This window comes from Haliotis asinina, chromosome 2, assembly GCF_037392515.1.
Source record: "Haliotis asinina isolate JCU_RB_2024 chromosome 2, JCU_Hal_asi_v2, whole genome shotgun sequence".
Classification (NCBI taxonomy): Eukaryota; Metazoa; Mollusca; class Gastropoda; order Lepetellida; family Haliotidae; genus Haliotis; species Haliotis asinina.
Window position 1 is genome coordinate 68,082,645 of NC_090281.1, and position 24,410 is coordinate 68,107,054.

General features: G+C 41.1%; 2 protein-coding genes across 2 annotated transcripts; one reads left to right on the forward strand and one right to left on the reverse strand.

Moving 5' to 3' along the window:
• Positions 1–35: 35 nt before the first annotated feature.
• Positions 36–14,236, reverse strand: LOC137274187 (sushi, von Willebrand factor type A, EGF and pentraxin domain-containing protein 1-like). Its single transcript, XM_067807233.1, has 17 exons — positions 14,088–14,236; positions 13,315–13,398; positions 12,389–12,695; positions 11,243–11,369; positions 10,718–10,842; positions 10,114–10,296; positions 7,210–7,389; positions 6,615–6,848; positions 5,730–5,924; positions 5,025–5,219; positions 4,549–4,843; positions 4,131–4,217; positions 3,814–3,867; positions 3,288–3,359; positions 3,008–3,174; positions 2,222–2,383; positions 36–1,560 (listed from the first exon to the last, which is right to left on the reverse strand). Exons 2-17 carry the CDS (start codon positions 13,381–13,383, stop codon positions 1,316–1,318), a joined length of 2,697 nt encoding a protein of 898 aa, XP_067663334.1. The 5' UTR covers positions 13,384–13,398; positions 14,088–14,236; the 3' UTR covers positions 36–1,315.
• A 5,175-nt stretch (positions 14,237–19,411) lies between these two features.
• LOC137272815 (alpha-crystallin A chain-like) lies at positions 19,412–21,690 on the forward strand. The gene is made up of 3 exons (XM_067805218.1): positions 19,412–19,877; positions 20,519–20,695; positions 21,238–21,690. Exons 1-3 carry the CDS (start codon positions 19,590–19,592, stop codon positions 21,385–21,387), a joined length of 615 nt encoding a protein of 204 aa, XP_067661319.1. The 5' UTR covers positions 19,412–19,589; the 3' UTR covers positions 21,388–21,690.
• Positions 21,691–24,410: the final 2,720 nt, after the last annotated feature.

A 24,410-nucleotide genomic window follows, 5' to 3' on the forward strand; every position in this document is an offset into this window, starting at 1 on the left:
GATAATAAAATGTTCGAACAAGATGACAAGAGAAAAAGAGAACACTGAATTTTATTAGTGGTCATCTGATATATTAGATATCTGATCTCGATGTTTTCTTCCCATAAATATGTACTTAGACTATCTTTTCCAGATTATCTTTGTAAACTGTTTATTTATGGTGCAAACATGTTTGAAGATTTGCAGATAACGACATTGATGAATTGTATAACGTCTATCCCCTCCACATCCACTAAGCACTGAATGCTGGGTAGTCGATTGCATTCTGCAGGTTAATAGATGTTTGGCAGGTGTAAGACCAGGTGTATTCCCGCTGCCAGTATAAGCGATATCATGGCTACACTGAATATCTCCAGCTTCGTGGCCATACTTGAAGTAGGGGTCTTTGGTGTAGCCTAGTTGTATACAGCGTCTGCTAGTCACGCCCAAGACCTTTGTTCGATTCCCCACGTGGATACTGTTCGATTCCCCAGTCGTGACATTCCTGGAACATTTATTTGTGAAGCGCGATTGCATATATATATATATATATGTGTGTGTGTGTGTGTGTGTGTGTGTGTGTGTGTGTGTGTGTGTGTGTGTGTGTGTGTGTGTGTGTGTGTGTGTGTATCTGTGCCGTGCGTGTGTGCGTGAATTTAGATTTCTTAAAACATAGCGTTTCTGGTCGAATTCGCTGTAAGTTCCTATTGCTAATGTGCGGATAACTTATCTTCGCCTCCATCCATGGCTACTGATGAGGGGACAAACAAAGTAATCTTAGTCTTTATTCCCGTCCGACCATTTTCACATCTGTCAGATTTTATCTACACTTCAATGCACTTAGTAGTAAAGGGTGTTTCAAAAGGTTTCAACGGGGACAAACGGAAAACTGTAGGTGTTATCTTTCAAAACAATTGTACGGAGAGTCCCGATTTGCTTTTCTTAATGGAACGAGATTGAGAGATTAAAGTGTCCAAAACTGCACAGTTAAGTGTATTAAGTACATTTAGGGCACACTGGTCACAAAACAGGTGCTGATGAGCAGCTTCGATCGGGGTTCGATTCAGTCAATGGGTACCCGGTAGGATAAGAAAGCTATGTGATTGTTGGCCTTCATTGACCCATTGGTCTTTTCAGGAACAAGAGACATGACTACACACTCGTTTGCTGACACTGGATTTATGAAACAGTCTTCTTCTTCAACCAAGGTCCTGTGTAAATCTGTCACTTTTATTTAAAACCATCCATGTTTTAGAAACCAGTACAAAAAAGGATTGACATATTAAATAATGCGTATGATCATATTATCCTGATCCAAACCTGACACTCCCCGTTCTTAAAAAGACAGACACAGTTCACTGTCACAGGTCAGCAGGAACTCGGACACTCTCAGGTCATCAGGTATGGAGGTGGTATTGCCTGCATCAGCCTTCAGGACACAGTTTGACCTTGGGGTCGCGGCCTTGTGAGTGGGACACGGACTGCACGTTGTGGCTCCAGTTTTGGGCTGATGGGTTCCTGGGGGGCACGGGTAGCAGGGGTGGTATCCAGTTGTGGAAAATGTGTCCGCGGTACACAGTGCTGAAATAGATGAGGACTAACAGTACTGATTTAGATACAGCAATCCATGCAAGGGAGTTGTCTAGCCATACAATGATTTGGTCCTGATCTCATGACAGTGATTTGGTGAGTTTAGTTTCACGTTGCACTCAGCAATATTCCAGCTATATGTGGCGGTCTGTAAATAATCGAGTCTGGACCAAACAATCCAGTGATCAACACCATGAACATCTATCTGTGCAACTGGGTTACGATGGCATGTGTCAACCAAGTCAGCGAGTGTGATCACCCGATCCCTTTAGCCGCCTCTTACGACATCGGTTACTGAAAATCAGTTCTAATGGTGGGTACTATGTATGAAGCCCATTTCTAGTGTCCACCGCCGTGGTATTGCTGTAATATTGCTAAAGGCATCGTAAAACGAAAACTCACTCGCTGCATGAAAACATATTTACTTGAATTATCAAGCAATAAACAGGAACGGCCCAGTCTTAGAATTCGAATCATGGATTTTGTGGTAACAAGAATCTTGGTACATATGGTAAGCGTAAAGTCATTACCAAATGTTTTATTCCGTCATCTATTCCATAACACATATGGGGGCATGGAGTGGTATTTCATAATACCATCCTCACGTAGACCACTTGTTATGTAGATGCAAACATGAAATAAGAAAACTCACGGATGCAGTCAGCTCTGGCTGCAGTTCCAGTGGAGGCGGTTGTGTGTAGTTGTGGGCAGAGATGACAGGAGGTGGCACCTTGAGTGTCCTGGTAGGTGTTCATCGGACATGGAACACATTTCCCCTTCGTTTTGTCTTCGTATGTCCCCACCGAGCAGGGCACTGAGGATGAAAAATGCTCGGATAGAATTTACTGATCAAATTTTGCATGCAATTGTTTCTGATTCCACCTGACCAATATCACTCGTCCTTGATGTACTGATCAAAGAGTCGGAGTGATTGGTTGCTGGCCTTCTGTTCAAAGACAAGTGGAGACTGGCAGATCAATAACTTGACACTAGATGTGCCTTCAGAAGGTACCTAAACATTAAACCTTATGCCAGAATAGACTGGTAGGTAGCATGGTATATTACAGCAAAGCTCAAAGCAACAAAATCCTTTCTATTTATAATAGTATCACAAACAAACTCAGAATTTATGTTTGGATTATTTCGTTTTCGAAGTTTTATGAATCACCGACAAATTGGCAACTATTCTTTTACGAATATAAGCTATAGCTACTATGACGTGTTGTTAAATGAACGCAGGAACCCATGAAGTAAAAGTAACTAATTGCATCGGTCCTGATTTTACTAAATGATTTTTCAAAATTTGCAAATGGCCTGCACATGCCTCAAAATTAACTGGCACCATTATTTTACTATTACTTAGTCAAAGTACTTAAGATATAGGAAACAGAAATGAGAATCATCCTGAAGTACAGTAGGTAAGTTATATTGAACATACCACAAATGCCGGACTTGGCGTCCATCTGGACATGACCCGGGGTACACTCCATGGTCAGACTTCCTGTGACCGCACGTGCTTTTAGCTGTGGTATCATAGGGGTCGGCCTTAGGGAGGGTAGAGACGGCAGAATGTCGAAAGTCGGCAGTGCGCCTTTGCGAGAAAAGCTGAGAAATAAAATGAAAATCAATCACTGCAAAATGTTTAACAAAATTCATGTCAATGACTGGGCCTGTTGACCTTGAAATAAATTATCAAGAAAATATTAATTTGGACAAACCTTTTCACTACCGACGATCGCATACCAAATACGTTACTTCTTTGTTGAGGAAGTCCCGCTAAGATCTTTGGCCTAGAAAATAGCATTGAGCGTTCATTCGTTCGTTCGTTCTTTCGTTTATTCATTCATTGACATTTGGAAATAAAAATATTGCTTTGTTGTTTGTTGATTTCATATCAACAATTACAAGCTGTTTTCTGGCTTTTGACAGTGACTGACACTAACATTATTAGTGTTAACACGAGTCACCTGCAAATTCTAAATTTTAATAAATTCTTAAAGTTATTATCATTTATTATATATATTTATTTCATAACTTAGGCCTGATTTCCGGATGAGCATCTGCATTTCAATTTCAAAATTTGTCCTTTCAGTCTTATACCTCTTTCATATTAGCCTTCCTGTAGAGTGAAGTTGGACAAACCAGACAGAATACAAACCTTAATAATCAATCGTATTTATGTTTCTAAGCAACTCCTATCTTCTCATATCAGCATTTTAAGAATGCATAAATCACTATGCATACCTTAAAAACTTTGGGACGGGTGTAGTGAAGTGATTCGCTTTCATGTATAATTTCCTGAAAGATCAATTGTTTACAAATGCTTAAGCCATGGTTAACTGTGAACAATTTCAATATGTTTCAATTAGTAAGCTAGACATGTAAAATAAATAAGTACGTGGATACAAAGGAAAGAACGTTGGTCTTAAAATAGGCTGTACAAGACATCATGAAATACGTTTACCTATTAAACGCTACGATTATTACATCTAATCAAACTTACTTAGCATGCACTTGTTAACTAGCTACAGTGCACGATACAAATGTGGAGTACTAGATACCTCATTGCCGTGTTTGTGGACATCATGGTCTTTGAATTCTCCACAAGAGCTTGAAGCAAGCGTTTGGCTGCCACTGGTGAAATCGTTCTGCATACAATAAAGCAAAGGATGGTTAATAAACGCGTCATGTTTAAACAAATATTACAAAGTACATTGGGCTAAAAATATGATATAACATGAAATCCTGTTCCAGAAAGTCTTCCATTTTGGACCAGACAAGACAAGAACGTAAACTGGTAGATGACAAGCCCCATCTGCGGGTGTATGTCTGAGCTATTTGCAGGTACATTAAATCAATAAGACAAAATGTCTTTCTTTCAACTCAAAGTAGAGATGAGTGTTGTTTCTGACACAGAATTGCTGAAAGCTTCAAGAGCAAAAAAAAAACAGGACAGAGCTAACAACACTCTGTACTTACCTATTTGTGTTCTTCAGTCGGAATGTCATCTTTATATGTACAAATTGATTTGATCTCGGCACAGCTCGTCGTTTCCTCTTGAAGTCCATGAAATCGTCAATGTCCTCCTCCTCACCACAGGTAACATCGATATCGTCCACAGAACACGTCTCTTGAGCACAGGGAGATATACCCAAGGAGTTCAGATTAAACAGGAACTGTTGTTTAATCTGTTGCAGTGTCTCAGGGCTATCACAGTAGCCCCAAAAGTAGTACAGTTCAGTGGGTAAGAGGTATTCGTCGGGATACGCCAGATCTATTAACAGAAAATAATCCATAGGTTTGGAGGGGAGAATGACGCCACGAATATTTTGGGTAGAATTTGGTGTGCAACAGAGGTTCCAGGAGAACGTAAGATTTATACCGATTTGGGTCCTTTCTGTGTCTGAACAAAAAGTTTTCATCTTATGGTTTCATACAATGTGTGGACTATTTACCCGAGCAGTCTGGGACAACGCTGCTTGGTTTCCACTGATCTGAGTTCAACCCACACACAAACGTTGCTCCAGTTCCCTCCCCTTGCTTCACGTCAAAGCCCTCATTGCACTGGAGCTGGCAAAGAGTGCCATCTAACTGCTTGTCACATGCTAGTGCTCCATTCTTCGGCGCAGATAACTCTGGACAAGACTTCTCTGAAATGTTCATACAATTGTGATAGCATGCAGCCTCCAACACCGTTTAGAAACCTCCGTTAAAATAAAAGCCACAGGATTACGAAACTGAGACATGTTTTGAGGTGTAATACACACAGATCTACGATTTGGCTGTACTGCATTTTGGATATCAACATTTGAAATGTTAAGCAGGTAGTGGATGCTATGCAGATACAGATGAACATTTAGGTTCTGAAGTGCTTTCCAGTCCCAGTACCTCAAAGCCATGATCACCATTGTTCTTTGGTTTTAGCTTTTGGGGAGATTGTAAAATTAGATACAAACGTACCAGAAAGTGTAGAAGAGTATGTCTTCCCGGTGATGTTCCTGACAAGTAACATTACTTCTTGTTGCTGGAGAAATAGAAATCGTTATTATGTTTTCGATGATGTATTATTGCATTATCTGGCCATCTTCCAGCACTCAGGACACCTGAGTGATAGTGCTTGAAGTGCTCTACTACTGAGCAATCCGCGAATTTGTACTCACTGAAGCACCTTGGGTAATCACCGCTGATAGGTTCCCAGTAGGAAGTATTTTCAGGATGAACACATGAAATGTAGCTACTTCCTTCAACAAAGGAACCGGAGCGACAAGACAGTTGGCAAACAGACTGAACTGTTAAACCATTACAAGTGAACTTCATGTCTGTGTCATTAAACGAAGGTCTGGGGCAGTCGGTCTCTGCACAAAAACAACACAACAATATTGGTAACGACGATTGTGGTACGAATATTTTGTTTTACTTTGTTTTCTGCCTTATCATATGTGTAAATAAATAAGGTTTTAACATGAGAGAAAAGCAGGACAGGCGTCACCTGAAATTCATTTCTATAACAATCCAGGAAATCGATCATAGGTCATACTGGCAGTGTAAGTACATCTCAACAATGCCTCATCTCAACCTACACTTAACTGAGCAGCAAAATGAATCCATCACCGCTACTGACTGGGCAAAAGACATTACACTCCAGTGTCCGATGCTAGCCAAACATGGAAGAAATAAGAAGTGGTCACTCAGTGGAGGTGCATGTGGGCATGATATGTCCGAATGTGGACCTCGGCTCTGCTTCCGTGACGATATTCAACCATGAAACTTCGATACAGTTTGCCAAAGGCGAAATATTCAAGTATACATCTCTATTACCTGGTATTTCAGTATGAAGTGTATGGTTTGATAGAACACTGCACGTAAGGTACCACCAAAAAAAATGGGTTTTCTGCAAACCTTCCAACCCTTTCGATATCGATATCAAGCAAGGAGCACTGGCGGCTAGAGATGCCAAAACGATTGCCTTTGTTGGAGGCAATGACTTCTCAGAGATAGGGTGCTGTCCTCCAGCTTCACAATTCTAGTCACGTGTCCTTACTCACGTTTGAGCTCCACCGTAAACACACATGAAGCCGTGTTGCCTGCGTCGTCAGTGGCAACGTGCTTCAAGATGTGAACACCAACGGTCAACAAAGATCCAGGCGGTCCACCCTGCACCTGCTTCACGACCACCTTCCCCGAGTTATCGGTCGCCTCTAGGGGCGTCCAACGGAATCTTTCATCGATGGTGTTGATTTTCTTAGTTGGGCAGTTTGTGAAAACCGGCTTGACCGTATCTGAAAGTTAAAGTAATTTACACATAGTAGTGAGAGACTGGTTTAACATGCATTCTATAGTTTACCAACCATATTATGACGGGAATGATAGTGGATTATGTTTTATCCATTTCGTTTCATCTGCAGTTGAGAACAATAAAAACAATGGTGCCAAGACAAGTCACCTGGTTAAGACATGTGTAGTGTTTCAATAGTTACCTTGTTTCAAAACGAAACTTATACTGCTTCATCAGAAAAAAGGTAAGCGTTATTTATTCCATATCATTTGTGTATCCTGTGAACCATGTTCTGCGTATCATCTCCTAACGTACTGCCCTGTAATGTAGACATTATTCAGCGTTTATGGTAGTGTTTGGCAAACCTTCACATTTCCAGGCTGTTTGGCTCCATTTCGTGTTGGCAGAACAAATGGCGATAGCCCCTCTGCTAGGGGAATACCCTGTGTTGCAGAGGAGAGCGCATACACTCTGGTATTTGTTGCCATCTGTACAGCGGACAGATTTTCCATGAGCTGGCACAGGAAGCTTACTGCATTGGATTTCTGGAAAGCAGATGATTCTTCGTCAAAGCACACAAATCTTCCAGGCAGACCATGACTGAGACAGATAAACACACTTATAAAAGAAACACATGTGCTAACTGAGGTAAATGAGAATATTCCATTTGATTGTTACAACAGGGATACTCTACAACAGGGATAGGTCACTCGACTGCTTTCTTTACCATTTGTACTTATTAAGTGCGCCTCGTCATGCTCCAACGCACACAGTTACTTGGTCCGTTTCCAGCGCAACTTTAGTTGTGTTTAACAGAACTTCAGCCAATTTACTGTATCAGTCGGAACTTTACAATGAATGAATGAATAAATGATAGAAAGAATTAAGAGCAAGAATTATGTGAATGAATGAAAGAAATAACGAAAAAGGATAAAAGAAAGAAGTACATATGTGAGTGAATGAAAGAATAAATGATACACCGCGGCCTTCCCTCCCAAAACATGTTAAAGAACGCCAAAGCATCTCGAGAACACGTGTTAACATCAGTTGTCCTTTAAAAATCCTACTTTGAGACATTTGTTTACATTAATAATTAATTCGAATTTCTTATTGCATGTGGAGGTATGGAATGGACATTAACAAAAGGTTAACTGACACTGTCACACTGTCACACTGCCCAAAAACATAAAGTGTAAAACTGTCACAAAGCGTTCTAAAACACCTTTCTAGTTTTGTCAAATAGGAAGATCAACAAGAAAGAAATAAATTATGGAGCTACAACCCTCAAGCATCAATGGCGAATCAGATCAAATCAGCAATATGTCATATTTTTCACATTTTGTTTTAGATTATGAAACTATCACTGTTACTTACAAACACATTTCACCTGATATTACATTCCCCTCATATGAATTACAGGTGTATGTGAAAGATGTTTTTGGAGAAATAACTAGAAACACTCAAGCAATGGCGTGTAGCATTTCAATGGCGGATCAGAACAGATCGGCGAAATTTCATATTTTTCACACACCTCAATTACACCCTAACAAAGTAACTAGGAATACTCAAACAACAGCGTATGGCATTTCAGTGGCGCATCACCCTAACAATTTTTTAAGTCATAAAACTGTCACTATTATTTGCAAATACCTTTCGTCTAAAGGTATGTTTTCCTTCTAAAATTAAACGAATATATGAAAGAAGTTTTTATTGGCACAATTTAGTCTATCTTCGCGGTGAATCGGGAATAGAAGCCAGTTAGCTATAACATAACGACTTGAAACTTTACTACAAATCTACTGTGATAATACGGACACTAAAACCAATTATCTGACTTAAACTGAAGTGACAAAATAGTTAACCTATCTTCTACATGTAAGATTTCAGTTGTTACAACACTCAGCGGACGTAATCAGCTGTTGCAAATAAACCACGTACAACCTTAACTACTACGCTGCCACCATATTGGCTACACTGGTTACGTAACGACCCGACACATACGTTCAGCGGCTTTTCGGGGAATTTCTTCTCCCCCTCTATATAGGCTCCCTGGTTACAGGAATGGAACTTTGCATAGTATTAGTCACGTGTCCCTGTCTATACATCGCGCTCTGAGATCAGGTGGGTCAGTGCATCGTTGAATCATGAAGAAGTCTTCAGAGACACAAGATGTGTGAGGGGTAGAGTCATGTAATCAACTCTCTGTCCGATAACAATGGGGAGACGGTGACGCTGAGACATTTGGGGGATATGTGAAATTATCTGGATTACCACAACCACCACCAAGGCATATATCCGCGAACAGGGTATCGATGTCCAAACAATCACACTTCTGTCTGTCAAATGCAGTTTGGTACTTCACGTTCATTTCGACTACAGTAGATACGATCTTTCAGCTTGGCGTCGGAGATTCATCAAAATCATGATTCATCACTGAACCAAATCCGCCACTTTCTCCGTGCCAATGTGTCTGCTTCATCCCATGAGTCTTCGAGGCAAACGTCACAATACAGGGACAACGACCATTCTTCTGGAGTAAACGACTTCAGACTGTTTTGACAAAGGCACTTCTCGAACAAGACTGATGCCATGGTGGCAGCAGCATGTTGAAGAAGACCGACCCGGATGAAGAGGGGTGAGGATTCTTGGTCCATCATTTCTCGGGCTACCTGGTGATGAACTAGGAGTGCCGATCTTAGTGTGCCCTGATGTACAGTGCAGTGTAACTGAACACTTGAACAGCTTCACGACCTCCGCAGTGATCAGTCTCGACATTTAACCAGTTCTAAAAAGTCGTGAAACGTGTGACAAAATATTGACTGACGTACGACCTTTTATAGCCATTGCACGTGATTATCGCAGATTTCACGTACGCCCTTTCTATGATATTTTCGTGTGGTAGAAAGCTAAGAAACTTCAGTCGAGTCTACTAAACGAAAATGGGACTTACGTTGTTCAGGACATATTATGGCATTTGTTTTGAACAGTCATGGATCAACCAACACAACAGTCTCATAATCTCCTATGCATTTCTGGTTTTGAAAAGTTAAACATGTACATGATGGGGCGGTTTAATGTAGTCCTGGGCGAGGAATCCTGTCGATCATACGTAACCAAACTAGTCTAATTTATGACAATTTACAACCAGGTTCAATATCCTCTGTATATAGATGACATTTTGAAATATTTTGGTATATAACAAGCACATGTAGAGTTAAGAATTAGTTACAGTTTCATGCAGGATTTGACAATCTCCTAGAAAGACGTACTTTGACATGTTGGTTGTTTTGGGCTGTATGATCCGCTTCTTTGACATGTGAGAGTCGCTGGCCCCGTCAGCGAGTACCCGGGGTTACATGCGTGGGTACACGTACTGCCATACACTCTTCCAACCGTCCCCGAGCAGTGAATATTCCCATTGACTATGTTGTCAAGCGCCGGACAGCGAATTACTACAATGAACAATATGTTTATGTAAACTGTGAAGTGCAAAACTGTATTTTTTTCATATTTACAGGTGCCACAGAATTATTGTACAATAGATCTGTTCTGCAACTGCAATGAACACGCATAATTCAACTGAAATGTGTGGAATATATGTTTGTTCTGCTGAACGTTTAAACCAACTGTTAGGCTGAAATGATCAGGAGCAGCTGCTAACATACAGGACAGGATCTAAGTGCAATAGCACTTATTTGCCTTGACACTCACTCATGTTACAGTGTTTGACCTGTACAAAACCAGTTCGGGCAATCAAGTGGACCTCAAATCCGATCATTTAAAGAATTCATTGATTCTGTTGAACTTGTCGAATGTCGAAAACACATATGATGTTATTCGAGGCCTCAAAGTTTTCGATCTCGTCATACAAACCTTGAACAGTGAACGACACCGCACATGTAGCAGTACGGCCTATACGGTCAGTCGTCTTGTAGCTGACTGTATGTCTCCCGGCGCCGAACGTACTGCCTGGCCCCTTGCCACTGGTTAATCGGGTACTGAACAGAAGAAAGTCACCAGGATACAAGAGATACAGATTAACATGGTGGGATGTTAGAGATGGGAATGAGTTGGTTTACCTGTAAAATGATGGGGGAAAGGGTGAGTGAGTGAATTTAGTTTTACGCCGCACTCAACATTATTCCAGCTATAATTCGGCGGTCTGTAAATAATGGAATCTGGACCAGACAATCTGGTGATTAGCATCATGAACGCCGATCTACGCAAGGTGGGATACGATGATATGTGTCATGCAAATCAGCGAACCTGACCACCCAATTCCGTTAGTCGGAACACTGTCGAATAGAAAATGGGTCAGGGAAACATTTTAAAATATAAAGACAAGACAAAATGTAATGATTGCTGGAGCGAATGAATCAGAAAGAAATTGTCACTAACGATACTACGTTGTTTCCTCTGTCTGTGACTGTGGGCCCTCCCCATCTCACTACGGCGCTTGACGTTTTGGGTCCAGCAACAATAGTTCTGGGTATCGTAGGGCAGGTTATCTTAGGAGGGATGTTGACTGAAAGGTAAACCATCAAGTGTAAACCAGATGTTATAATCTGGTAATAGAAATTTGAAGCGCTCGAAGGTTTAATAGTCACAGACGTATCCAACGGGCACCCATTCCCTGCTAGTTACATAGATTACTCGAAGGCGTTATTTAATGTTAACATTCAATGATAAGATATTTATGCACATAGTCTGTGCGTGTCAAATCATCAAAAATAAGAAGTATAGTAATAACCCAGTAATCCAGGAGCCGGGCATTGGACAGCGGTTTCTTACCAGAGCCGTTCAATGATCAACCTGAACGTATTAGAAGTATAACTTTAAATTATTTCATAAATGACAACTTGCAGACTAAGGTGTGAGTCAATCCGTGAATACGTTTTTTCTCGTTTCTGAGAGACACTGTTTAGCCACAATCAATCATAAACACATAACCACATATACACACAAAGAACTCAGTTAAACACTCCCTGACATATCTCGAGATTGAATAAACCCAGATCGTAACACTTTGGAGCATATCTGGGACATGATTGGACGTGGTGTCCAACAAAGGAATTCTCCTGTAAAGAACCTGGCCCATCAGGAAGCCGCTATACATGAGGAATGGCAATGACTGCCCCTTCAGAGGATCAGGAGGCTGACAAGGGGTATGAGGAGGAGAGTGCAAGTGACATTCGGTAATGGCCTTGAATCGTATAAAACGTACAAAATGGCATTTTGAATGTTCACATTCACCAGTAAATCCAACATTAAATATTCCAGTGCCAATGTTGTAGAGGCATGAAAACCAGTGATTCTATTAAAAGAGCAATTATGATCATAAAATCAAGATGGATTCCAATCATTTTGGGTATTTTTACGAGTCAAAGGATCATACAGATAAAAAAAACATACGGTTTTCCCGCGGGTCACAACGAGAAGTTTTATGAACGTGTTGACAACCTGTCATTTTAAAAATAGAGGGGTGTTTAGTTAACTTCTTTGTGTGTATATTGACATGATATGTCAAAGCATAACATATCTTACATATTTTAGCGAAAAAACTAGATTTCCGGCCGAAGATGGAACCAATCCGTCTGATATGGCCGTGTGGGAGACGTGCAACCTTTTTAACTTTTCTGAATATTTTTTTAAAAAATCCTCTCTTGTGCCTTCTTGGAGGACCATTCATTACACAGTCGGTCTCCAGCCACTTTCCGCCTTGACACACGTAGCAGGAGTCGTTCTTTTCAGACACACATACTGTTTCCTCTGGAATCTGATCTGCCGCTATCTCTCCTCGAGTGGAGCATTGGGACATCTTCCGTGGAAATGTGTTGACCGTGCAGTCGTTCTGTGTTTTGGTGAAGGAAACAACAGGGGAATCACATCGTTAGTGTTATACTTTTTAAATTGTTTAAAGAACGTTGTGTCGTTTCTATTTAGACAGTATCATTTCATTTTTTTCTTTGAAATGCAGAGTAAATGCTTACCAGCCTCATACACGAAATAATGTATAAAATTTTGTCTTTGTGCGATTACCTCCTACGACATGCATTTAAGGTCCCTAGTCTATATAAATACATGTATTTAACATGTTTATGTAGAAATGGCGTTTAAAATATCATCTTCATCAGGTCTTTAATGATTTTGACAAAATATTATTAAATCACAGGATGAAACGACACGCGAATTCGGTGACTGATGACCTAATGATAGGTGTGGCGTCACATCAGGTCTGAGTGGCGTCGTTTCTGTGTCGCTTATACTGCAGCACAACCATATAGTGGTATAGTAGCAACATATCTTTGAAAGAAGTAAACAGAGTTAATGATTTCGTATCACCTTTGATGTAGGAAATCAATCTTCGATATCTGAACATGGAAGCAGAAATCCGAAGATTCTGACATTAGTTTCTTAGGTACACGAACCAAGCTACAATATTGTCGTTAATTCAAAATTTATATACTTACATATGTAAAGGCTCGAGAATATGCCAAACAAAGCCCCGCGATATATAATAGATAGTGAATTCGATCCATCTTTGTAGTCTCTATCTGCACAACAAAAGAAACAAGTGGGCAGAAAGCTGAAGAACAGGATAGGTGGTGACATCGTTAATACAAATACCATCCAAACAGCGCTGTAGGAACCCTCACGAACTCTTTGTGAACACACGGATTACAAAGTCTAGGGTTTAAGTAGTTAAGTACGGGACGTTATATTAATTAGAGCTTTGAATGAACAACAGCTGTATGACATTCAAGGTTCCAATTTGACATGTACTGTGTCTGTTAAATGTTTAGTCATGTCACAATCCAGATTTTATCAGACAGACGACGATAGTGTCAGTAGATGCGCTGATGACTCAAGGAAGAGTCGAAATCAGTTTTGTTTGGCATACGATCACAGAGCGTTTCATTTCAGCATTTACACTTTAAAATACTCTCTGTCTGTGATATAAATTATAACGATATTTGGTCCAAAATGCATGCTCGCAGCGTCCAATATTTAAGGTGACACAGCAAAGGATTACATCAGTTACGCTTCAACATATAGCGTAGGCTTCTGGGATTAGATAGGTTGTCTGATGTGATCTGAATGCTGAAAAGGATTTTGCAGTTCAAGAATACAATGTGCGAAGCTCATTTCTGGAGTCCGCTATCGTGACATTGCTGAAATATTGCTAAAAGCATCGTAAAACCTCACATACTCTCTACCTCACCCTCTTTTAAACGGTTCTTACCTCAAGCGACAGTATGTAGACGTGTTACTCTCTCCTGATGATTTTGTACCTTATATACAAAGACACACAAAGACAAACCACGCCTGTTTCTATGAAATCGGAACAGTTTTCGTGAACCGTGCAACAGTATCCGTGAGTAAGACGTCACTAGAGGAAGGATATTGGTTACATATTTATCAGTTTCAGCCTGTATCGTGTTATAGAACTGTGACGATAGCTGCATGTGTTCTCCATAACTGTATCTGGTTCTTCGTAAACAACATTTCTTCGGCACAGAAACTAAACAAGTAACAGTCTCGGTGACACAAACAAACGAACGAAGATTGTTGACGTCGGTTTGTGTTAGTAGGTTAATACACATCCTGCCGTTCTGTGTGTACATTTACGCATTATTTGAAATTATCATCCTGAATCCCTGAATAGGGGGATACTTTCACTGCAGATAATTGTTGTGTGGCAAGACATTTTGCCATTGGTAACCCGCTTTTAAAGACGTAGTAGTAGTAGTAGTATCACAGGTCAGTATTGTAATGACCCATATTTTGTGCACCACATTACTCAGATTTGTGAAACCTGACCTGATTAGATGAAACTCTAACCCCTACGCTACCCAGACATGCCTACGAGCTTCGTATTAGTGCTACATGATCAGCGTGACGATAGAGAGAGACAGCCAAGAGTTTTCATTTTTTACCTGTAACTCTGAAAAGATGAATTATATGTCATTCCTGACGACATGTTCAGTTTCGTGACCAGCCACCACACACAGAACGTACATTCAACTGGATTCTAGTTAGTTGGTGTGATGATGTGTGCCCAGTAACAATGACAGAATCCATTCACTGAAAGTTGACCAGTCCTAAATTTAAACCGATTATCAGGCTTGGCCTGTCAGCACGATGCCGATGTCCGTGTTGTCCGACATCGCCACAAGTCCGACACATACATCACTTTATGCTTTAATCTCACATCAGACTGACAAGTGCTCAAACCAGTGAAATACTCTCCGGAACCACCATATGCAACTCAAATCACTCACACAATGTGAATGAGTGAATCTTCAGCAGCCTCGACCCTTGAAGATCCGTGTTAGAACTGATCTTCGGCACCCCATGCTTATAGTAAGAGGCGACTAACAGGATCGGATGGTCTTGCTCGCTGACTTGGTTGACACATGACATCATATCCCAGTTGAGTATATTGACGCTCATGCTGTTGATCACTGGGTTGTCTGGGCTTGATTGTTTACAGACCATATAGTTGGAATAGTGCTGCATGCGGCGTAATGATAATCTCCTTCAAGCACAGGAGCAGCATCACAACGTGGACAACACACAAATTGGCTTCATGCATCAATTGTACCCGCGTAATGACTAGGTTGCTTATCATCGATATAACGAGGGAATGCTTTAACATCTCGATTCGATTTGATGATTCCTAAACACATACATTTCTAGCAACATGTGACTGCATTAATCATTCACAGTCTCAATACTGACTTTTGGAGATGTACCATAAAACAACAAGACATGACATCTGGTGGTAGTTACGTGAATGTATACAAAGTACACATACTAAAAACAAAAAACAAAACAAAACAAAACAACAAACAAACACAAACTAAACCGTGCACACGGATGGTCACGAAGACTGAACACAGAAAGTCTTGAACACAGATACCACATTACTGGGTGAGCTCAAGAGCTTTCTGCCTTTCTTGCAGGGGATGAGGGTGCCCGGACTTTCATCACTCCATCACGAAGAAAGCTCTTCAGTTCAGGCTCGTCCACATAGTAAGGACATTAATAAATCGAGTTAACTTTTCAGTCTCGGAGAAGTTGTCTCCCTTTATCTGTCGCTCTGCCTTAACAACCAGCTCGCCATCTGGTTGGTAGTCAGAAAGGTCTACCTGAAGTTTAAACTCTGGTTTAATGTCTGTGACTTCAGTTGATAAGATGTCAGGTGTGACTGCAAGTCCACAGCATCGCCTTTGCTGTTAGATCCCTCTGCCCCACAAGATGCAGATGAGTCTGCTCTACTCGGGCTGTTGATACCTGTTTCTCCACAACCAGTAATCTCTCTCTGCCAAAACTGTCTTCCACAAATGTCTGGGCGAACAACACATTCGCAGGTCTCTTCACTCCTTGATGCTGTTGGTCTTTCGTCATCACACTCGCAGAGTCAACCACTTCTTTGTCAGTAGTGTTTCCCTCTCAGAAGCCTTCTTTGTTATATTCTGCACACACACTCCCCCCCCCCCCCCCTCAAGTGATACATGCCTGCCCAAAATTAATTTACTTTACCATCTATAAATCTGTGCACGATTTCCGCTTTGTCACCATTAGGAGGCAGCCGAATTGACCTTCTGACTCGGGATGCACGTTGGGCACATACGATAACAGCTTCATCAGTTACTTTCACGGTAATCTCGTCAGGATTAAAGCCTCGAAAGTCCAGAGTGTGAAGTGTTTCCGACTTCATCACTTTAGGTTATTTACGCAATATGGGACTTCTGCTTTTTCTCTACGTCGATTCTTCAGCTTCCAGCATTGTCTCCGCGTGGCTGCTAGAGTGGACTAAAGGGTAGATAACGTAGCCGGACGTTCCCACCTCTACTTAGTTCAACACCAAACTGTACGTTTAGTTCAAGGATCTCCTGGACGAATATGGCCACCAAACTTTGCCAACGAGGTCTCTGAGGAAAGTAGCCCCAGCGCTGTAGACTTTTTTCTTTTTTATTCTAAATTTCCCAAGCTGTTTTTCGTTCTTTATATATGTATTTACAGAAGTTTTCAATGGAAACATTTGCTTCACATGATACATTGGAAGATTAAGGCGAAATAAAGGATACGTACCAGGAGTGAATGTATAGAAATAGGAAGAGGGAGCAGGATGGGGGGAAACAGCAAATGGCAACGGAGGGAAGAAGTTAGGGGTAAGAGCGTGTCGGTGGCTGCGTGTTTACGATGTTAGTGTCGGCATCAATGTTGACCATTTGCTTTTTAGTGTGCTACTGGTAGGTCCCTCAGTATATTTACACGCGCGCGCGCGCACACACACACACACACACACACACACACACATAGAGTACAAGTGGTTTAACAGCGTGGTTTGACTGAGGTCTGCATATTTATAATTTCGTCTTGGTTGTTTCTTCAAACCATATTCGAAACTATCTTATCGGATTCATACCAAAACATAAGTCTCATCAATCTATTCAGACACTGACCTACTTTTCAGCCGATCCGAATTTTCTCGTGTGAAAGTGTAAATCGACACTTAAAACAATTCTAGTTAAACTGAATTTCAATTCCTTGTTTCATAAGAAAATGATATTTATGAATGAATTGTAATTATAAACTTTAACAACACCGTTTTTCTATACTTTATGTCGAGGTTCAGGCATCATAATATTATCTTAACTATGTAATTGCAGACTGCCCCTGTTTGATGAGGTCGTAAAATAAGTCACGATGCATCTGGCTCGCTGGTTAAACCTGTTATGTATTTTTTGCGCTTATTCACCGTAGTCCCGTGACGCACAACGAGGTTGATGTAATATCAGTTCCGTCAAACTTTTCTAGCGGCAGAGCCTCGTTTTGAGATTTCCTCGATTTCTAGGTTTCCGTTTGTCAGAGCTCGCTTTACGCAGAGCACGTCGTACGACGTGTTTGCTAGGATTAGAAGGAGCTTAGTGTTGCGATATTCACGTGCATAGACTTATCAAATCATACTGATTAACATTTATGCATCCAGTTAACTGACATAGTTTAAAAATTCTGGACTGGTTATAGCACTAAGTTGCGCAATATGACGGAACCAAGTAAACACGAAACGAGACTGTTCTCTAGTCAATGTTTTGACATTGTTGAGATTTCCTGCTATCATAGAAAAAATGATCAAGTGTTTCTGGATGGCGCTGTATACTTGCATCACGAGTCTTGTGGACTGGGACAATTTGAACTTACATGCCGACGGGCTCGACAAACCAGCGTGTATTGTCGGCTATGATATAGTTTTGCAATAACCTCTGTAGTAATAATGCAGATATGAAGTCGCCTGAAGTACCTCAGTATTCGATTGACGAGTAAATAAGTAGTGGAGAAATCGCCAGCCTAATATACCTAAAATACACTGAACTAGAAACTTACAGAGCTTTCAAGACGCTGGACAACGTGCTCTTGTTTACTGAACTGTGTATTAGCAGTTCTAAATATAGCACAGTAGGCGGGACGTATCGGCTGAGAAGAATGTTGTCGATTGCTCGAGAATATTCCAGGGATTTGCTCTCGGATCAATGCGGAGGTGATAATTAATCTGTTTTGCTAATGGACTAGTATTCCCATTATTTGAGATTTTATAGTTAAAATTGTAACATGTCCCTCTATGTTATCTATAGTCTCATTACACGTCTCCGTACATTGGTAATGCTGCGTGTTGATAAAGCATAGCAACGTTATAGTGAATATGTCAAATCAGTGATTTAGTAAAATCACTGAACATTTTAGGGATTTTATAAAATTCCTATAAAGATTTAACAAAGTCCCTGAAAAGCATGACAATTATTTTCACATTTTCACTGAATATATCGCATTCTCAGTGTTGAGTGAGGAGCAAGGGTATTTATAACGTAGTTCAAGATTTTCATGACAAGAGATTTTAGGACTAATTTTAGTTTTGGTAAAGGACATGTACTGGCCCGAAAGGTATTTTTGTCAATAAGTAGAATTTGTGTGATCTACGGTGATACCAATCACGCGGTGCTGTACTTCCAGGAATAGTTGTAAAGCCGATTGTTGTGACCTTTGACATTGACCTTTGACATTTTACAGTGGTTCAGTGGGTCAGTGGACTATAGCACTGTCGGAAATCGAAAAAACAAACTGTTTTTCGCATAGATAGCAATAATTAACATAGTTGAAGTAAGTTCGATGTAACTACTGTCTCGGTCTTTGGGAGATAGGAAACGTAGAAAAAACCTTTCCTGAAGAGAGATTAGTGCAGGAAGGAGGAATGTGGTTCTTTTTTAAGTCCAAGACAACTTATTAGGAACAGACCATGACTTTATACAAATTAGTATGCGATATGATATTGTATTACAAAGGACACCTTTTAAGTGCCGATTTTGAAATTAAGTTAAGAAGGGTCGTCACAAAAGCAAAACCAAGACGGGTATCGCAGACGGTGGCTGGGGACGGTGGCATAGGGATTTCACCTGGGATAAGATGATCGACCGTCCACGAAGCCTGGCTTGGGAATTCCCCACAGGTGTAGCACGCAATCCAGCGACATCTACGTCTATTATTAGAAACAGTAGATTTTCCAGCTGTGTGATTGGCTGGTGTAAATGATTACACGGAACTTTCTAGGTCATTCTCCACCGCTTGTCAGTGGGAACTCTCCCCATAAAACGCCGGTAGCAGTTGCTGCTTGCATCAGAAAAGCTCGTCGTTTAACAGAGAAACATATCTGTCTATCCATCTGTGTTGACTGTAGGTGAAGATGCTGCGACAACTTGTGCCCCGTGTTTGTCGGCAACTGCGTAATAACAACATTGCTTCTGTGCGCGGCTACAGAAGAGATCTTCCTATTCGATTCCCGTGGTCCCGGTCTCATTCACCCTGGGATTCGTTTTTCTCGGATATGCGTCCCTTTTTCCGATCCGGCATTGAGGACCACTTTCGGGATATGAGCAAGACGATGGATGAAATGATGAAACGCATGGCATCCCCCAGGTTCTACAACCGATCCTACCCCATGGAGACCGTCACTAGAACAGAGACGGCAGAGGTAGGTGCTTCGTGACATGAACTCCGTCCAGCATTCAGACACACACCAGTTTAAACTACATTAAGGTTTACATCTATAAAGCAGTGTAATATGTTGGTACGACTTACGATCATATTTAATAATTATACATCCGTGAAGATCCGAGTTAGAACTGATATCAGTAACCCATAATTGTCGTAAGAGGCGACTAACGGGATCGAGTGGTCAGTCTTGCTGTCATCGTATCCTAACTGCGTAGATCGATGCTCATGATGTTGATCACTGGATTAATTAGGCCAGACTCGATGATTTACAGACCACCACCATATAGCTGGAATATGTCTGAGTGCGGCGTTAAACAGCCTAACCTATCTAGTCGTTACGTCACTACTAAGAATAGAGGTATGATTTCAAAACAAACGTATCCATAAACTGCTGTACTAGTGTAAGTGAGTACTATGAGGTGAATAATTGTTATTATTGTTTTGTGGGGTTTTTTTTTTTTTTTTTTTTTAGTTTTGGGTTTTTTTTGTAGTTTGTATTTCTTTTTATGTGAAAGTATCCACTATTATGATTGTCTTCTGTGATACTTGAAGTACAGGTGCAGTATTTTCATCACATAATACTGTTGCATAACTCCGACAACTTCTTTCTGGTTACAGGTGAAATGCAACAGGAACACTTTCGAGGTGAAGGTCGACGTCCAACAGTATGACATGGAGCACCTGAAGGTCAGCCAGGTGGAGAACAGACTGGTCATCTCAGGCAAACACGAGACCAGGGCAGATGACCACGGGTTTGTCAGCCGGGAGTTCACTCGGGAGTTTCTCCTACCTGAGGTAAGTCTCACCCCAGACAAACTCAACATTGATAGATGATTTATACACTGGGAATGTGCTGTAGGTACTCTATACAGAGAGACAGCATCACGATGTGGAAAATACACCGCTCCTATGTCAGGACAGAACTATATTCTGTGCAACCTGAGTAGTGAGGGCCTGTTACCGACAGAGACAAAGAACAATATGCTAAACTGCGTGTTGATGTGAGTTTGAAGGGAGGTAAGTCCGTTAGACCTATTCCGTATCAGCACGCTCCTGATGCAATCTGGTCTGATAGTTGCATGTCCAACGGGGATTTTCCGAGACAAGTACTATTGATGTAACTAGCTACACTGAATGACGCGTTAGTATTTGATATGACCTGCTGTGTCATTGTCACATTGTAAATATAACTGTCGCTGTCAACAATATTTCACTGCGGCCTGTGATTGTCTTTTTGGAGGGGATGTGATAGCCCAGTACTGTTTAGGATATCGGCATTAATCATTCCACCTGACAATTGCCTCTTTCTGAGAAATGAAACACAATTTTTTTTTCAGAACGTTGATACAGAAAGTATGACGTCAAAACTAACAGAAGACGGTTTCCTGGTGATTGAGGCCAAGATGAAAGGCGCAGAGGAGAGTACTGAGAGAGTGATAGAAATACAGAAGGAAGGGACGAATAAGGGAGGGGAAAAGACAGACTGACAAAATACCCTTGAAAGTGACAATTGTGATAAAGGCATGTAACCTGATGGAAGAAAGATGTATGGATGTGCAAGATGTATGGATCTGAGGAAACTTTTATGAATTTCTGTGGCTCTTTGGAATAGTTTATACGATGAAAACTATGGTTTTTAAATGGCACTTTCATTAAACATTAATGTTTCTGCATATGACATAATTTAGTTTAACTTGAACTAAATGTGTAGATCTCTAATAGTTATGTTAGGTTTCCAAACATGAAAGTCTGTGATTCCGAAATTGAAGAATAAAATACTTGTATCCTAATTGATTGAGTCGTTATTTCTAAATGTGTCTGACAATAGGACTTTGTCAAATATTTGTAAAGTGCTTTTGTTGTAACTTGTGTGGATATTGATTTGTGCTCATAATGTTAACCACATGTTGATACAGTTCTGATTTTGAACTCCACCCTTGCCACCGAAATGACGGACGTGTGACGCTTGATCACAGTCGGTCATAGTGTTGTGAACAATATCCCATACGCCAGGTCCATGATAGGGACACCCTTACATAGGATCCAGGAATTACGTGGGTGGTTGAGTAGGTGGGGTTGGAGCCGCCGATGCCATCTATGTTCTATATCTGCAGTATTCCAATGGATGTCACCGAATTGGTAAAGGTCCAGACCTGCGTCACTCGTACGTGAAGCTGCCACACCGTATCAATAGCTGGAATACCATTCTAAGCCGCCTTTCACTTACTCAGACACACTCAACCAATAATCGTGATGTTACAATATCATCATAATGACACTAACAGCTAGTGTGCTGGGAGATGCTGGAACGTGTCAGCTCTATCTCCAGCTTCATCTACTACCTTTGAGACGAGACCCGTGAAGGTCCCGAGGTAGAACAGGCCTTCAGCAACCCATGCTTGCCATAAAAGCTAAGGCGACTGTGTTTATCGTAAGAGGCGACCAACGGGATGGGGGGGTCAGGCTCGCTGATATGGTTGACAGCTCATGCTGTTGATCACTGGACTGTGGTCCAGAATCGATTATTTACAGACCGCCGACATATAGCTGGAATATTGCTGAATGCGGCGTAAAACTAAACTCACTCCTATGAGACGAACGCGCGTTAAGGATAGTCAGCAGTGAAAACGTACCTATGAATTTAATCGAGTAAATCGAATATAGTGAAATTGGGATTGAAAATCCTCATAATTTTACCTTGAGAACTGAACACTTAAATCTTAGAATCCAACTTATGTGAATTAACAAACGCTCATAGTTTCAAATCGCGTTGTGTTTGCATTACCAGGGTGTGTGCACATTAAATGAAACGCCGTGAGCAAGAAGGGTTGGTCTAAAATAACGCTCATCATGCATCGCATGTGTTTTTGTTTCTCTGTTTCAACTACTGCGCATACCCCCTTGTAATACAAACCAAAATAAGCGTTAACAGACGTACACGTTAAAGACCGCACTCTCACACAAATTCATATCCGCACATACACTGATTCAGGACACACGCACGCACGCACACTCACATCACCACGCTAACACATAAATCACACCAAGACACTACCATATGTACTCGCACGCAGACGCACATCTCTCTCACGCTCATGACTGAAATAATAGAAATTTTCCTTCCTTTGTACCGCATTCATCAAAGTTTTAGAAAATCAAACAGCATGTTTCACTCACCCATTACTAAAGGAACTGTGTCGTCATATTAATTTTCCTAGGACTTTGTATCGATAGAGTATCAATATCTATCAATATTTATTAATCTCAGCGGTGACATATTGATTCTTACAAATATATCTCCCTTAAACCATCCACAAACAGTATCTTACAACTTTATCTGCGCTTTTGACAGGTCAGGGTAAAGACCTGACTTAATTGAAATACCCACGTGTAACTATTGAAGGGTGTTTCATATATATGCCTTAGCCCTCGGTAAACATAGCAGTTAATTACTGGTGTTGGGCTGGAGCTTGGTCTGGGGCTGTGTGCGTGTGCCACTCGCTCCCCTGGTCATTACACTGAGCGTATGATTTGTGTAGAGGTATCGGACTATCATCTACACCCAAGTCTTATCTGCGTGACACATGTCTGTGGTATACGCGCACCAGCAGTACTGGAGCCAATACTGAAAGCAACCAGGAGTGTTTATTCAAGTTAAACATGTAGAAACTACATTTAGTAAAACCATGCTTCTTTACTTGTTGCACACCTCTCACCTAACGCAAACATGGACCGCTGGGTGTATTTGGGTAAACTGTCTCTCATGTAGGATTGTGAAAAGGTGATTCAATGGCAATGAATGTAGTCAGTTTGGTGGCTGTTTGTCATTGTACAGGCAGTCTTCAGTCACTCAGTTGTGAGGCAGCATGTCGCGATGCAGTCAGTGGTGATGCAGTTTGTCGCGATGCAGTCAGTTGTGATGCAGTCTGTCGCGATGCAGTCTGTCGCGATGCAGTCAGTTGTGAAGCAGTGTGTCGCGAATCAGTTGCAGTAGGTTCTCATTACGTTCGGTTTCATACAGTCTTTCCGATTCATTCAGTCTTGATTTAGTCATTTGTGATGCAGTCTGTCGTGATTCAGACAAATCTTGATTCATTCAGTTGTGATGACCTGATGATGTTCAAGACCAAGGTGGCGATATCCGACTACTGTATAAAAACAAAACCTTTAACAGTGATGTATACAGGGAGCAAGGCAGCGGCCAAGACTCTCCTGAAGTTAGATATCTCCTTAACATGACTAACTCAATGATTAGGCCGTAAACTATAATGTACGCTGAAGACAGTATCGTGCAAAGTGCGTGGTAAAGGAGCTGACACGCCGAATACGAGCACCATTTATGTTCACATTATTACCACTCAATAGATCAGAGATCACAGCACGCAGCCTTACAAACTTAAAAGCTCAATTTACACAAGCCTTCACTGTAATCAAATCACCAGCTATGAATAGCTGATGTTCCAATCTGTCGCCTAAAGGTACAATGATTCCAATACATCACAACATAAGC

Coding starts and splice junctions, on each gene's coding strand:
- LOC137274187 (XM_067807233.1), bottom strand. CDS start 13,383: ATGGATCGAATTCACTATCTATTATATATCGCGGGGCTTTGTTTGGCA. Junction 4,218..4,548: donor CGACTGAAGAACACAAATAG/GTAAGTACAGAG, acceptor TATTGTATGCAG/AACGATTTCACCAGTGGCAG. Junction 3,868..4,130: donor TCCACAAACACGGCAATGAG/GTATCTAGTACT, acceptor TTGATCTTTCAG/GAAATTATACATGAAAGCGA.
- LOC137272815 (XM_067805218.1), top strand. CDS start 19,590: ATGCTGCGACAACTTGTGCCCCGTGTTTGTCGGCAACTGCGTAATAAC. Junction 19,878..20,518: donor CTAGAACAGAGACGGCAGAG/GTAGGTGCTTCG, acceptor TTCTGGTTACAG/GTGAAATGCAACAGGAACAC. Junction 20,696..21,237: donor GGGAGTTTCTCCTACCTGAG/GTAAGTCTCACC, acceptor TTTTTTTTTCAG/AACGTTGATACAGAAAGTAT.